The sequence below is a fragment of the Wyeomyia smithii genome, chromosome 3, assembly GCF_029784165.1.
Source record: "Wyeomyia smithii strain HCP4-BCI-WySm-NY-G18 chromosome 3, ASM2978416v1, whole genome shotgun sequence".
Lineage (NCBI taxonomy): Eukaryota > Metazoa > Arthropoda > Insecta > Diptera > Culicidae > Wyeomyia > Wyeomyia smithii.
Window position 1 is genome coordinate 182,073,752 of NC_073696.1, and position 16,211 is coordinate 182,089,962.

The 16,211-nt window shown below is 36.0% G+C and overlaps 1 protein-coding gene across 6 annotated transcripts in view; it reads right to left on the bottom strand.

Annotated features, from left to right (window-relative positions):
• The window catches only part of LOC129733182 (protein PALS1), a 113,140-nt gene that overhangs the window by 11,819 nt on the left and 85,110 nt on the right, over positions 1-16,211 (bottom strand). For 5 of the 6 annotated variants that reach the window (XM_055694808.1, XM_055694807.1, XM_055694810.1 and 2 more), the window contains one exon: positions 11,038-11,244. The exons of the other annotated variant lie outside the window; for it this stretch is intronic. In XM_055694808.1, the coding sequence (XP_055550783.1) occupies positions 11,038-11,244 (207 nt within the window). The remainder of the gene's footprint in view (positions 1-11,037; positions 11,245-16,211) is intronic. 6 annotated transcript variants of the gene reach the window in all.

The window sequence follows — 16,211 nt, forward strand, 5'->3', positions numbered from 1 at the left end:
AAATTACACTTTTTCTGTTTCATACGAAATAGTCTGGTTTACAGAAACAATGATTTTAGCGATGTCGTTTTATCTGATCATAGAATTTGATCGGAACAAAAAAATGTATCATAATCGGAACAGGCACTTTATTTCAGATCCATTTGAATTCATGTACAGTCGCCGTTCGATAACTGCAAGACTTTTAACTGCAACAACTATGCAGTTATCGGACCGCAATCCGTCAAATCTGATGTCAAAGTCATATTTGACATTGAAGTGACAGATCTCGCGGGGGGATTCTAAATGCATTCGAAAATGAAAATTGTTGAGCCTCTAGAAACATTTCAAAAGGATTACGGATTCTTTTCGAGGTGTAGCTACACTTTTTCTGGACTACACTTTGCGGCTTCAAATAAAACATTTTCAGTGTAGTTGCATTGGTATGCGTAATAATGAGATAGCTGTGAACTTATTTTGGTTTGGTCATATCGCCATCGTCATTTTGTATCGTTTCCATTTCATATGTCCATCTCGCAAATATGCTGAAAAAAAAAATTCCTGACACTTTGCCACGTGGAACGAGAACCAAAACAAACTAGTTTTGACACATACGTGTGAATGTGTTGGTAACTTCCTACAGTACACTCTGCTTCTTTCGGGTGTAGTCCGGGACAGAAAAAGGGTAGTCAGAGACAGAAAAAGTGTAGTCCGGAAAATGAAATAAAACATTTACGGTGTCAGTGTAGCTACACCGAGAAAACAAAAACGACATAAGGCGACATCCATAAATTCCGTAACGTAAAAAACCCGATTTTCGGACCCCCACCCCCCCATATGTAACGAAACGTAACGTCAACACCTACCCCCCCATAAAAATTACGTAACGCTGCAGAAGAATTTCCTTGATAAAAATGGACGTTTTTGGAGAATCTCTCCAGAAATTTTTCGTTACGTAACGTTTAACTCACCTCCCCCCCTCTCCTGTGTAACAAATCATAACGCTCAAGGATACCCCCCTCCCCCCTATGAGCGTTACGTAATTTATGGATGCCGCCTAAGTGACAGCAAGAAACTTTTTCGTGTTTGTTTTTGCATCCTTCCTCGCGAGGTGAATGGAAATCTTATGTCGTTTTCGTTTTCGCGGTGTACTACACTCAAATGACACTCAAATGACACTTTTGACACCGAAAATGTTTTATTCGGTTTTTCGTGTTACCCTTTTTCTGTCTCTCCCTACACTTTTTCTGTCACTGATGACACCCGAAAAAAGCAGAATGTGTGCTGTAGGAAGTTACCAACACATTCACACGTATGTGTCAAAACTGGTTTGTTTTGGTTTTCGTTCCACGTGGTAAAGTGTCAGGTAAATTTTTTCTCAGCACATTTGCGAGATGGACATATGAAATGGAAACGAGACAAAATGACGAATGCGATTATGACAAAAACAAAACGAATTGACAGCTATCCCATTATTACGCATACCAATGCAATGACACTGAAAATGTTTTATTTGAAGCTGCAAAGTATAGCACGGAAAAAGTGTAGTACACCGCGAAAACGAAAACGACATTAATTTTGTGTGTTTCAAACTGTGTAGGCTGCTTCTGGAATGGCTGAATATAGAAGGCAAGTAATGTAGCGTTGTCATATTTATAATTTATATCCATTGAAATCATGCATTTTTTAGGATATGATAATTGTTGTGCAGAGATTGTTTGCAAACAAATTCAATCCCTGCCAATTTTATTATTCAATATGGCTGATTTTGTTTTTTGACACATCGTTGCACCATAAAATGACACGTTGCACAGTAGAGAATGTAGTTCATCAAAAATAAAGAATAAATTTATTTTAGCACAGGGATGTGACGGAGACAATGGTTCGTCTCTGACAAAGTGTTTGCATAATTTTTCCATGGTTTTTCTTTAATTTCTATCGTATGTGGTTAAGTATTTTTAGTTGCAAAAATGTCTGAAACGCCATAGTTATTATTATACTGCCTCCTGCATGTCTTGCACATTTTCCATAATGCATAATTGACTCAAATGCATTTTAACAAGGAAACTACCAAAATATTCTATATATTTGTTCAATAATTGTATTGTTTAAATAAGAGAAAAATGAATGAATGATCACCTAAAGAACAATCAGCAATTCGGGTTATATTTTGGGGTTGAACTCGAAGTTCACTAATAGAAAAATGAAAACTTAACTAACAGTTCTGCTGACCAATTTATAGAGTTAAGCAGCTATTAGACGAAGCAAATATTTGCTATTTTTGGTACGATTTTTATTTGCACAAAATAAAATCTGTATTGAAAAATAGCAAATATTTGCTTCGTCTAATACCTGCTTTAGATCAAACCTTATTTCTTTAAACAAATGATATACATTTTTTTAACTTTTGACACGCAGCATTAAACTGTTACAAGCGTGATGGAAACATTACAAACTCAAGAATAATGTTCGACATCGGACCGGGTACGGTCCGGTCCGGTCCGAAGTCCGATCGGACCGGAACCTTCAAAGTCCGATTTTTTTCCGGACCGGACCGGAACGAAGCCATCCGGACTTCGGAACGGACCGGGTAATGCTTTCCGGACCCCGGACATTTTCGGTGAAAAAAAAATTATTCAATTTAGGTCATAGAACGCAGCAAGTTTTTCATCCTTTTTGATTTTCTTCACTGCTTTTATTAAAAATCAACCCAAATGGCCTTGCTCGCCTTTTCAACCTGTAATATATGCTTTAATTGATCACATGGTTCTTATAAAATTAGAAAGTCATTGATTGTTATATTAATTTTGCTATTTCAATTTTGCTCCTGCTAACACTTCGAAACTAGTGAACAACTGATAGACTCGCACAACTTGTTCTGAGTTTGTGCTTGATTCAAGGTGGTCAGCGAACCGGGAAATCCTTGAAAACCGGGAAAAGGCCGGGAATTCGGAACTGAACCGGGAAAACCGGGAAATTCATCATGTCCATTTTTAACATTATTTTTCATTCACACATGCTTGGGATCTGTTGTATTAGTTCAACGAACTATACATTTTCTGCCATCTCACAAACACTGGAAGGCTCATGGAACCATTTAGTTGGTTGGGGTAAGGTGCTGGAGTACGTTAGAATCTCGGCTAAGAGAGACGACCGTTAGAGTCAATAGGATCCTAGCGCTAGCCCCGCAATTGTTCTGTACACGAACAGTTGGCTGCGATTGTTTTTCTCTAATTTGTCTCCCTTTTCATTCGCACTGATTAGGGCTTCAACAGTAAGTGGCGATCAAACATCAAAACAACCACCACTTTACAGGATCAACGTCTAATGTTATTTATGGCTGAGTTTGTTTCAAAGTTATGTACCGAATTCTTCACAATTGATGTAAAAATATTCTTTAAAAAGAAACAAGATTTGAATCTTGGGTTACAAATCGCCAACAAAAACCTACAAAGCCCAGGGTAGGTAGAAACTTCAAATTACTTAAAAAATATTTTGAAGGCCAGAGAAGTCAAGAATGATTCCAATAAAAATTTATATGTTAACTTGAAATAGGCGAAAACTAAACTATGATAAAAAAATATTTTAAACCTGAAACAAGTAATGCCTCCACCAACCACGCTGGATCTGGGTTCGAATCCCAACACCAATGGTTGTGTGGTGACGTTATCAACTCACAATCAACCAAAACTGATCTAGATTCAATCTTCCGCAGATTTTCTGAGGCGAAAAATCTCTGGGTTCTTCTATCGCATGGTAAAGTGCAGCCGTTGGCACCGGTCCGTTAATCAACGGATCGTTAGTTAAGATTTTAGTTGAAGTCGCCTCCCCGGGTGTCGGTGATTGATATAATAGTGGCAGAAATAGACCATCAGAAAATTAGCAAAAATAAAAAAAATCGTAACCTAACCCATTCCCGGCGTATGATGCCATATGGCATTACCTGACATTCAAACTTTGATTTGAGTTCAACAATTATACTTGAAAATTTACACGAGGAAATTATTCAGCATCGTTAGAGAATAGATTGATGCTTAATATGCAATACAGTTTATATTAATTATGCATATAGTTGATTAGTAATAAGAGTTTAAGGTTCATAGTTTGAGGTAAAAACTGATTTTTCTCCACCGGTAATCGGTTAAGCTTAAATCCTCTTGAGAAAATGTCTTGAGGCCAGGAATTTCGGAAATTGATTTTAAAGAATTTGCGTTTCAAAATCCAGATGCAACGAAAATAATTTAAAATTCAGTTCAAAATTTATTAAATAGTATTCTAGAGGCTTAAAATGCAGAGCCTGTTTTTGTTTTTTCTCAAATTGCTTGCATACTCCTCTAAAATCAGAAAGACATATTTTTCAAATAAAAAAGGCAAAACAATAAGGGCCATTGCGGAAATTATTCGCCTAAAAACCTGGAAAAATACCACGTAAGGATAACAATGGTATCAAATTATAAAGGACTTCATTGTCAAGACAATAACTGAGCCTCAAGAGATCCTTAAGAAAACGGAAAAAATATTTTGAACGACAGAAATACACACAGTTGTTTATAACTCAGCTCACAATTGCCATGAAACGTTTACAGAGACTAGAAAAAGATAAAAGATATGTTCAAATGTTTCTAAAGTTCTCGATAAAAGTCAGTAATCAGATTTTAATTTAAAGCCAGAAATGCACCATAAATATGAAAAGAATTCGATGATATTATAAAAGTAATAAATTCAATTTTTTTAAATAGATATTTGTTGAAAATTCTGAAATCTAGAACGCGGAATCAGAAAACACAAACCAATCTTCTTATTTAGCTCAAAAAGGCAAAAAATATTTCTAAGTAGCAATAAAATTAAATTGATTTAAACTTAGAACTTCGAATAGATTTTTGTTGAAAATTTTGAAATTTAGAACGCGGATTCAGAAAAAACAAAACAATCTTCTTATTTAGCTCAAAAAGGCAAAAATTGTTTCTAAGTAGCAATAAAAGCCTGAAAAAAAATAATAATATCAATTTGAAATCAATTTCAAAACTGAAGTGTGTGAACACTAGGAAATGGGTAATAATTAGGTTAAAAATGCAAAAAAATATTCTTTATATTGATACTTATTCTTTAACAAATTTAAAATTGCCAGAAACGGCTATCATTGCAGATTCAGGCAAGGTGAAAAACTATCTCGATTCGGGGTCAAAAAAATATGTAGTTATTTGAAAAACTCTGAAAAATAAATCAACTGAAAATGACTATGAACAAGTTATCAGGAAACAAGAGAAAAATAATAAAAAAAATTAAAGTCAATTCAATAAAAAAATTTAAAGTCAATTCAATTTAAAATTAGGTTTTAAAAGAGAAAATGAACTCAGAATTGGGAATTTAGCTAAAAAAATGCTGAATTTTAGTCTGACGAGAAATCAGAAGAAGAAACTCTAGAAAAGATTCCAAATTGAATTTAAAAAAAAATCCACAATCATATTTGAAATTCAATTTAGAATTAGTGGAAAATGAATTTTCATATTTTATTTTTAAATAAGCACTTTGAATAAGGCCAACATCCGTAACAAAGCTTAAAAACAATCAATGAAATTTCACAAGGCTTGAAATGATAGAAAATGATTTCAAAGATTTGTCGATTCCGAAGCTCAACAGCAACCAAAACAACTTTGAATTAAATTCCAAATTTGTAAAAATATATACTTAAGGTTTGAAAAAGCAGAAACCAGTTCTACAAAACGCAGAAAATCTCAACCAGAGAGTGCAGAAAGTTACAAATATTGCTTTAGTTAAACAGTTTAATTAAACCAGCAATTATTTACGTAAGTCTAAAATGATAGAAAATTGTTCCAAAAAACGGTTCAAAATAAATTAAAAATTTATGTGAAAATATTCTGAAACATGAAGCACAAATCGATTGTAAATTATATCCTGATTTTAGCTGCGTGAAATAATGAAAATCTCAGTGGAAAGTGAGTTACAATATACATAATTTCAGTTTCATTTATGATGTTATTTATTTTCTTTTCATCATTTAGGACAATTCTTAAAAGATCTCCGAACCTGTCGTTAATGGCAAGAGACTTCCTGTGTGTTTCTGCGTCGAGTGTTCCACTCGAAAACAAATTTTCTTCGGAGCGGGTCCTCGTCACATCACGCAGAAACAGACTAAGTAGGAAAAGAATCCGGCAGCTACTTTTACTAAAATATTGGCTTAAATAAATGTTCAAAAACTAGGGAAATAGTAGAACCAGCCTTTTTTGTTACTACACTCCAAATTTTTCAATTAAAAAAAATATAATAAAAAAATAAAAGAAAAACAAATTGCAAAAATTAGTTTGTATTGCATTGATTTAGTCAAACTTTTTTCAACATGCATAAAAGTCTATATCAAATTTTTTTCACTAAAATGACGCTCTCGAAAAAACTGGCAACTTTTGTTCCCGGACTTCGGACCGGACTTCGGACCGGACTCCGGACCGGAACCGGAACGAAGCCAATCGGACCGGACCCAAATCGGACCGGAACGAGCTAGTTCCGATTTTTTACCGGACCGGACCGGACCGGAACGCGGACCCAACGTTTTCGTTCCGATGTCGAACACTACTCAAGAAAGAGTTCTGTTCTATCCCGATCTTTCGTGTGCTAGAGGACGACTTTGTTTGCACACGTAAAACAATTTGTGTTAGTTTTCCAAGGCTATTAATAATTGTTCTCACGCAAAAAAGCACGTATAAATAGTTCTGAGTACTTAGTATACCCGAATGGAATAATTGAAGAATCGATTTTTGCTTATAGTTCAACGCACTGTGTGTCGCTTTGTTAGTGCTAAGGGTGTCAAGCAAATGTTCACGTGAAAAGGGATAAAAAATCGAAGGTTATATTAATGTTCTAAGTAATTTTAAATATTTTTTCCAGCTTAATATCTTATATCTGATAAACTAAAGTTAGAAACGGTGTTAAAATGTTTCATTTTCCAGTATCAACTAAGTTGCAGCGCGTAGCAGTGTCAGAAGTAATGATAGAATGTTAGTGAATTCTGATAGTAGGTTTGATAAATGATCAAATGCAGGATATTTTTATTAAGATTTTATTTCGATTAGTACTCGAAAAATTTTAGGTGACAAATATCTCCTAGTATTGTTGTCTCTGATTTTGAACTACATTACTACATTTATCAGCCAATGTCTTCACTATTGATATGCATATCGTTTAAGTTTAATTTAACGGACGACGGGGTCCAGTATTACTAGCAAAAAACATGTTGAAAGCATGTTTAATTGACAAAATACTATTGTCTCGTGACATTTTGGTAAAAAATAAATCAGTGGTACACGATACTGCATTTTCTAAATATTTAATAAAAGTAAATAAAAAAAAATAATCTGTCCGACTCAAGTTGAACAGCCTTTTTTCAGAGTTCCCCAAAACACTGAACACACAGGCAAAATTCAAAAACCCGCTTGAACTGTGTGCCAAAATCGCCAGAAACACGATCGAACTGCCTTGTGGTCACGACGGTCGTTCGTGATTATTTGAATACATTAAAACCTGCTGCAAAAAGTCCCCTCAGATGACAAGCCGCGTAGTGGCGGCAGCAGGGTATTTTGATGAGGCGTGAATGTCGAACTACCCAGGTGACGTCAGTTATTAGCTTTTGTATAAAAGTCCCAATGCCGAATCTGGTTGGTAAATAGTTCCGCTGTTCTCGAAGCCATCAATGATCCATAAATACACAAGTCACATTGCAGTTTATGACTGCACGTAATTCAATTATTGTGCGATATTACGAACAGCAATGAAGCGTCGATACGTTTCTATCACTAGGCTGCACAAATGTAGCACACAAACGCCAGACAAAAGCACAACACTGATTCAAATCTTTTGCAGATTTCACAGCACTTCGCACGGCTTATCGATAATTTAAGCATTCATTTTCTCATCATTAATTTAATTACATTGGCCATGTATTCTAAACTCCGTGTAAAGTAGGTTTCACATTCCAGCTGTAGTGGGAGGATGAATTGATTTTGCGGTTCTTAACACAACCTGTAATTAAATTATGCTATTTTTCTTCTTCTGATAAGGAGTACGTGAACCGAACTAACACTGGTCACACATTACAAGCTGTTTTTACGAGTGTTACTTTATTGGCTCGACTCCCGACTTCGGAGGTCTATGCTGCACAGTCCGGAAGGAATCGAAAGCAAACAGAGCCCAGCAGTAATGGTCAGCACACTTTCTTCTTTTGCTGCTCGTGGCTCACACTGAAGTCACCAAACACACGCGTCCGAAACCGCGCTGTTGTATTGTGCTAGCGCAGATGAAAGGCGAAGAAAAGTTGCCAGACGACAATCGCGACGAGAACTGAAAACTGGACTTACTACTGCCGTTGGAATTGGCCAGCCAAACAAGATAGTGGCAGCGGCATCGAGTTTGGGACTGGTCTATGGAATGGAATGGAATGGATGCGGCTAGCTGTACAGCGCTTATGGGCGTAGGAAAACGAAATAAAAATGTAAATAAGTGAGTTCTCTAACGAAATATTTCAGCGCCTGCCTCGCAGGTCCCGCGGTTCGGCATGCGGCTAACTGAATAATTCTCCCCCATGCCACCAAACAGCACAATGTTAGTTCGGTCGGTCGGTCGGTCGGTCAGCTCTGGTCGGGTGGTGAGGTGCAGACGCAGGCAGGTAGGCCGACGGTTGATGGTTTGACGGGTAGTACCTACAACGAGCAAGCGCGGCAGAGCGGGGTGGAAACCAACACCTGATCATATTTGGTATAGGTGATAAAGAATGAAAAATGTGGCTGTCGGAGTGACGGGCGGGTAAGCTGCAAAGCGCCTCACCCGGGGCTCTACTTTACTCATAGACTTGCATTGTATGCGCGGTTAACTCAGCGAATCGTTTGATTGTGTTACAAACACATCTACACACTTATAATTCTGATAGCTTCGATACTGATGGATGGTGCGTAGAAGGTGGATTACTCATCATCGGGGATTAGATCTGTCAAAAAACGTTTTCTTGCCACTTTCCACCATTTCTAAAATTACGCAAATAATTTTATTATATGATAATAACTATCATAAGAAAATTACAATGGTGGATTACTCAATCTTTCTGGCACAGCGATGAATGATAAATTATGTATCAAAATAAGCTGCGACCGGTGTGGTAAAAAGTGCACTAGTATTAGTTTTCTACTTGACTTCCGTGCACAGGTGAGTTTGTTTTGTTTATCAATATCTGCCGAGAGAGAATTTACATTCTATGGGTACGGTTTTCAAATTGAGAGTGCGTTTAGTAGAGTATGTTAAATTCGAGATCAACTCTTATACGCCCAGCTTGTGTGTAGCTGGGTTCTCAAGCAGATGTGTAATATAAATCTTGGTAGAAAATTGAAAAATAGTTTCAGAGAAAAAAAATATTCTCGCACAAATTGCGGCAAGGTTGTTATTATATTAAAACCAGCGTTGTTTCAGTATATTTTTTACTTACATAGACAATTTTTTTTTAATAAATTGTAATAAGTTGATTTCGGCGCGTTTTAAATTGATGTGAAAGAATCATGTAAAATATAATACAGCCCAAAAAAATGTGAATGGTTATCAATAAACTGTAAAAAACTGAGACTGTTCAGGAAACGCACCGTAAATGTAACTAAGAACTCAAATTACGAAAAAATGTTAAGTGAGTAAGAAAAATGTTGTTAATCGATGCAAGGAACTTCATTCACTAGAGGTCAGTTTAGAAAAAGATCAGATGAACCACTACCTTTAGTGTAAGAGTAAATTAACCTATAATGGACCCCTTTCCCACAGTGGACAACTCGTTAGATTACCCTATTTTTTGTGAAAATTCGAGGAATTTTCAATGCTAGACGATATTCCTATGGACGAGCTTGTAGATCCACAAGATCTTAACTAGTAAATAGTTTTGGATAAAATAAATAATTTTTTCATAGCACTTTATATTCTACATGTTATAAATATGTACTGTAGAGCTATACAAACACCACAATTGCAACGTCAAGAAAGAAAAAAAATCAGTGAAACATGAAATTATAGCTGCAGATCTACATATTACCCCGATTTGTTCTCTTCCATATATTAAGCAGTTTTTATACTGTAAATCGTTCAATCATAAAAATCGTCCACGATTGGCGATTAAATAAATAGATTAACATAGCAAAAACTATGACCATGATCAGATACGTTAGCCAAGCGAATAAAGCCAATTTATCATTTACTTACTTATACTCTGAATAGACTAAGAAATTTATGCAAATGAGCAATAGACTAAGGTCAATTTGCATTATGGCGGAGAACAACTTGGATTTGGACATGGATCATATACATTTCATTACTTGAATGGAGTGATTTAATTTAGCTAATCTATTTGACTCGGAAGCGAAAGTGATGTAAAAGCTCAGCCATTAAGTAAGTATTCTAAAGGCAGTACTCATCGTCTGAGACATATTTTAGTGACGAGAAACATGGTAAAACTATTGCATAAAACAATGCCGCCAAATGTACGACCCTTAGAGTCATATCTACGCAATGAATTTTAAACTGAAACAGTTGAATTATTTATAAGGTTTAATAATAGTTTTAGTGGTATCATCAACAGCCATTTAGGAGTTACCTGCTGTTTGCAAGAGCAGTTCGGGGGATTGTTTTGTTTTGTTTAAATTTGGGTGCTTTAACAGTCCAGTCAAAATGGGTGCAACATACATCATGCAACAAAGACTTAATCTACGGGGCAGGGATGTAATGAAGTGTGGAGGTAATAGTTGTAATTGTCTTTTTTGTGTTTTGCAACCTTTACCTAAGATGGCAAACAAAACATCCAACAAAAAAAAAAAATACCTTCCTGAACCAACTTTAGCACGTCAGATGACGGCACAAGTTTTAAAACAGAATCAATTGAACCCTTCGCCGTATGATGGTGCTTTGGATGAGTAACAAAATGGGGATAATCCTTCCCGGAATCTCCCACAATCCACACTGTTCATTCAGCACACTGCACTAGTACATGCCAGACAATAAAGCACATTAAGTTCTACTGACCTGAAACTTTTTGATGCTATCCAGCTGATCCGGAGTCGGTTCCACGACCTGACCGATGTGCTGATGATGTTGCTGCGGAGTCGTCGGCACTGCTTTGCGGTCCGGTACTTGCGGTGCGGGAACCGGGGCGCGGTTCGTCAGGCGACCATCCTTCTCTATCCGGAGGTGATCGCGCGGGGGTGGAATGGGCTTCACGGAACCATTAAGCTGTAATTACACATGCAAAAAGGAGGCACGGTACAGGTTGGGAAATAGGCGCTGCAGCATATTGCTTGACGAATCGACAGGTAAAGGATTGATTCATTCAGTATCTATTGAAGGCTACAGAGAGAATAGGACACTAAAAGGATTATCCAGCTGGCACAACTAGATGCGGATACTATGTCTGCGGGAAACTATTGTCTAGTAAGCTAGAGGCCTACTTGAGGACAACCAAGAGATCACCGGGATATTATCCTGCTTGGTGCACATGGGAAGAGAAAGATTGTTTATTGTTTCACACCTAAACAGCAGATCAAACTATCCGTCAAATTTTACTTCTGCTAAGTTTGGAGATTATCACACTTATCTAAGCTGATGTACCATACGTGAGATGATACTTACTGACGGTACATTTTTGCAAATATCTTCATTCTCCCCGAAAAAAGTCTTTACACATCAAAAAAATGTGAAAACATTCTTATGGAAAAAATACCAGTAAACTGAGCTAAAAAGTTATTCTCATAAAGTCATGTCTTTACATCTAAATAATTTGTTAAATCAGGGTCGCATTAAAACACGAATTGTACAAAATTTGGTTGTGGTAATGGGTACGTTCGAAATATTTCTTTTCAATGTAAGTACTTCTTATTTATATAATTTAGAATATTACATAATTCTTCTAGGTGTAGACAATACACTAGAAATAGTGTGACTCTCATATATAAATTTCAATCAGTGTCACAGGAACAGCAAATCAGTATTACGTAATGTGTTGAAGAAATAAATTGCTTTCTAGGTATTCTATTTATTTTTCAAATGTCAGGTGCAAAAAATGAAAACTCGCCACTTTTCGTCGGTAGTACCTGCATTTACAGTTAGCAAAACAATGTCACATCAGGAACGTAAGCTAAGGCATTGTTGACAAATGTAAACCAGCACACTTGTCAATTTTTTCTTTGGTATTTCTTGTTTTGCTGCGTGAAAATGTCGAAATTGCGTCAATTGCGGTAACTTGGCTCTTCGTTTTCATTCGAAAAAATCTGTAGCCGATGATGATTATTAAAATCTCTGGTGAAGACTACATGAGTAAAAAAAGCTTGTGAATGGTTTCAGCGCAACAAAAATGGCGAATTCGATGTAGAAAACATGGACGAGGAATTGCAGGTAAAACCTTCACAAGAGTTCTTAAAAGAGAAACGGTCACAATATAAGAAAAGACACAACAAAGTGATTCTTTTGCAAGACAACGCTTGGCCAGATTTCCTCCTGACATCGCTTCTTCCGATTACCATCTTTTCTAATTAATAATGTATCGTCTGGCTGACTAGAACTTCTGCTCTTTGGAAGTGACCAAAAATTGGGTGGATTTATGGCTATTGTCAAGAAACGAGAAATTTTATGCTGTCAGAAGAATAGGGAAACGTTGTGTCTGGTGATGGATAATGTATTCACGAATAAAAACGTTACTATGCTTGAAATACTGAAATTTCTGAATTTGATACAAGCCTGATAGAAGAAAGTTGTAACCTTGCGGCCTTTTGATGCATTTCTGCATTTACTAGGTGCAACAAAATTTCCTGGAATGGTTAGAAGTTATAATTTTTCATTTCTTCCAGTTTTGTCGCTTCCATTGACCAATGTAATTGATTATGAAGATTTTATTACATAACACTTCCTAAAGTTAAGGCCAGAGAGTATATGTATGATTAGCTACGCAACTATCTCGTGCATCAACAACTGACAGCGAAATCTTAAACTAAGTTCGAGCTTTGAGAAAACACAATACTCGGTGAAAAAACCTTTTAGATGTTTCACAAAGAGCGCTTACTCAGGAACATCGTTGATTTTGTTGAAATTACAACTAAATCTAGAAAAACATTTCAAAAGGTCCTATCTGCTTTTACCGATTTTTTGATCGATCACTTTCATTCAATTACCACATCTTAATAAACACCATTTCCGGCACGTTATTTGCACAAGTTGATAGCGGAGGGATCACTCTAGCCTTCTGAACGAAAACCACATTTGGGAGAGTTACTAAAGCTGAGCCATTACCAAAATGAAATTACGCTTCGGAAAAACGATGAAAGCAGATAGGACCTTTTGAAATGTTTGTCGAGAAATACTAATAGATTGAACGTATACGTGATAGTTAAAATTGCTATGAAACTACATAGTCAAATGTTCGATTCTTTTCGTATTTCTAGACTTTATTATTTTCCAGTTGTCATGACATCGAAATCGAAATTGCATGATAGTTTCCGTTATCGTTGCGTACAAGTTGGCGAGAAAATAACTGATCGTAGCGGCATAACGTGTGTACCTATTTGTTATTGATAAGCCGTTGTCAACATGAACAGCTTCAAAAAAAGTAATAAGAAATCTCATACCGAATCAACGCACAAATTTTATATTTTATTTCAATTACCTAATTATTATTGTAATTGCTAAAATTCAACTGGTAATAATATTTATAGGAAATTATTAATAAATAAATTTTCATAGAATTCTCACACTTAACTCATTTCTGTAAATACCAGTGCTAGAGAAATTTTTAAAAGTTTTTCTATCAAGATAGAAAGTCTAGCCAATTGAGTTAAGTAGATGTCTCAATTAAAACTTATTTCGAAATGTTAAAATAAAGCAAATTGAAAGGCAACTTTTTAAACTCAAATGTTGAAAATTTCCGGAGTAAATCGATTGATTTGACTTAGGCTCAACATTCTGTCGTGACCTATCATTTCTTAACTCGTCGTCTTATTGTCACTGTTTGTAAAACAGCGATTATATTTAATTTAAAACAAGAAGGTATGAAACCTAATGAGAAATATGTTGCGTAACCGTGATGTTTATTTTCTCTATGTGGGCTCATCACTGTGACCAGAGACATTTGATTTATTGTGATATTGCCCAGGTGTTTTCTGTACTCCGCACTTAATATTATAATTGGCAGTATCACTATCGAAGTAAATGATACGCTTGTTATTCTTATCCGTGCTTGTGTGTAAATATTATTACCCTTTTCATTTCAAGCTTACTGCTCTAGTATACCCTCTGGATATAGTATAGCCTCTGGACATCCTACCAATGTCGCCTAATTCCAACACCCTCGAGTGAGACTACACGTAACGTTCCTCCCTGTTTAGGTGATTTCTAAGATTTCTATATAAATTTTTCTAATAGGAACTTTATTATGTCAAGAGGAAGGAATCTTATCGAAACCTCGTTCCCGGTGCCAATATCGCCAATTACAATTCCCTGGAGAGGATAAATATTCCTGAGATCAGTTTTATTACAAGACGGACTTATTTTGTCAAGAGGAAGGAGTCTTATCGAAACATCGTTCCTCTTACCGCGTCACAATCACAATTCTCTGAAGAGGCACTCAATGCTTCACCTCTGGTCAGTTTTGTTATAAGTAGGACTTATATTTTGTCAAGAGGACGGAATCTTATCGAAACCTCGTTCCTCCAGCCAAGACCGCGCCATAATTACAACTCCCTGACGAGAGCTATTATAAGTTACTCAGACCAGTTTTATTATAAGAGGGACTTATTTTTGTTAGGATTAAAGTCAGCAGGGGTACTATAGAATTCAGCTTGAGGGAAGGGTATATGTAGTGGAGAGCCTGAGAATAAACCCATGTTTAAGTCTTTTAGCAACCAAATGGCCTGATTCTACTAAGATTCGAACCCCCGATCACCCGCTTATCAAAGCGGACTCTGTAACCTTGCAGCTATGAAACTCACCAACTGTAATATTAAACATGTATTACTCGGTCCACATTGATCTTAAATATATGCAGATTAATTAATTTTATGTAACACGAATTCAACATTTTTTAAATTTCCGTGCCTGTAAATAGTCCAAAAGGACGCTTAAGCAAAACCTATTGTCTAAAAGGCGCGCTCGAAAGTTGTACGAGAAGGTTCTGACGAAGTACAAAGGATGCTTGGTTATGGACGTACGTGAAGATGGATTTTGGACAGCTTCCGAAACGAAATTTTATTTCACCACAGCAGAAAGTGATGTCCCCACCAGGTTCATTTATTAAAATATTATTGGTGGTTTCTCTTTTTTTATTTATTTTACTAAATTGAGCCCTAGGCAAAATTTTTTCGAACTTTGCCATATTTTTTTATTACAATATTATATTAATATAAAATTTTTCCTTTAACTTCGACAGCTAGGCCAAAAACATCGTTAGCAAACATTAAAAAACATTCGGCAACTCAAATTAAAAGAAAAGAAATTAAATTGAATTTCAATCGAAAATTGACAAATTTTAACATTACAAATGCTTGTTACGAGGAAGATTATTGGAAGAATTACACATCAGCTTACACACAGGCACTATCATTCACACACGGACACACATATCCACAAATGTTACACATTTACAAACGCACATACACATACATACACACATACAACACATATTCAACAGACAAAAACACATGTTTCTGATAAAGTGGTGTCGAATTGCTAGCAAAAAAGCAATCTGCCGTTTTGGCCAACTGTATGGGTCAAATATTCCCATACGAAAGATCTGCAGAGTAATAAAATTCGTACGTATGGCCAATTCTTACTCACAAATATACATTCTGCGAGTCCAAAATGTTTAAAAATAATACTCCGAGGAAGATTTCTGTACTGTATTCAATATTAGATGTAGCGCTTGAACGCTGCATAATTGACAACATTGTAAATATAAACATATCGTTTTACAATGTAAATAAAGCATAATTTTGAACGTAAGATCCTATACATTGATTTTGCCTTGCGCAATCCAGTACCGGGTGTTGCGTGAATTCTCATGAAATGACAATAGCGGATGTAATGTGGGTGTCAAATTGAGTCAACGTGTAACACGGTCGCGAAATAAAAAACAATAACGATGATTATGAAGATACAGTGGTTGAATTTAACTACACTTATTGGCGAGTCTACTATCGCCAGATTGAACCCTTGAT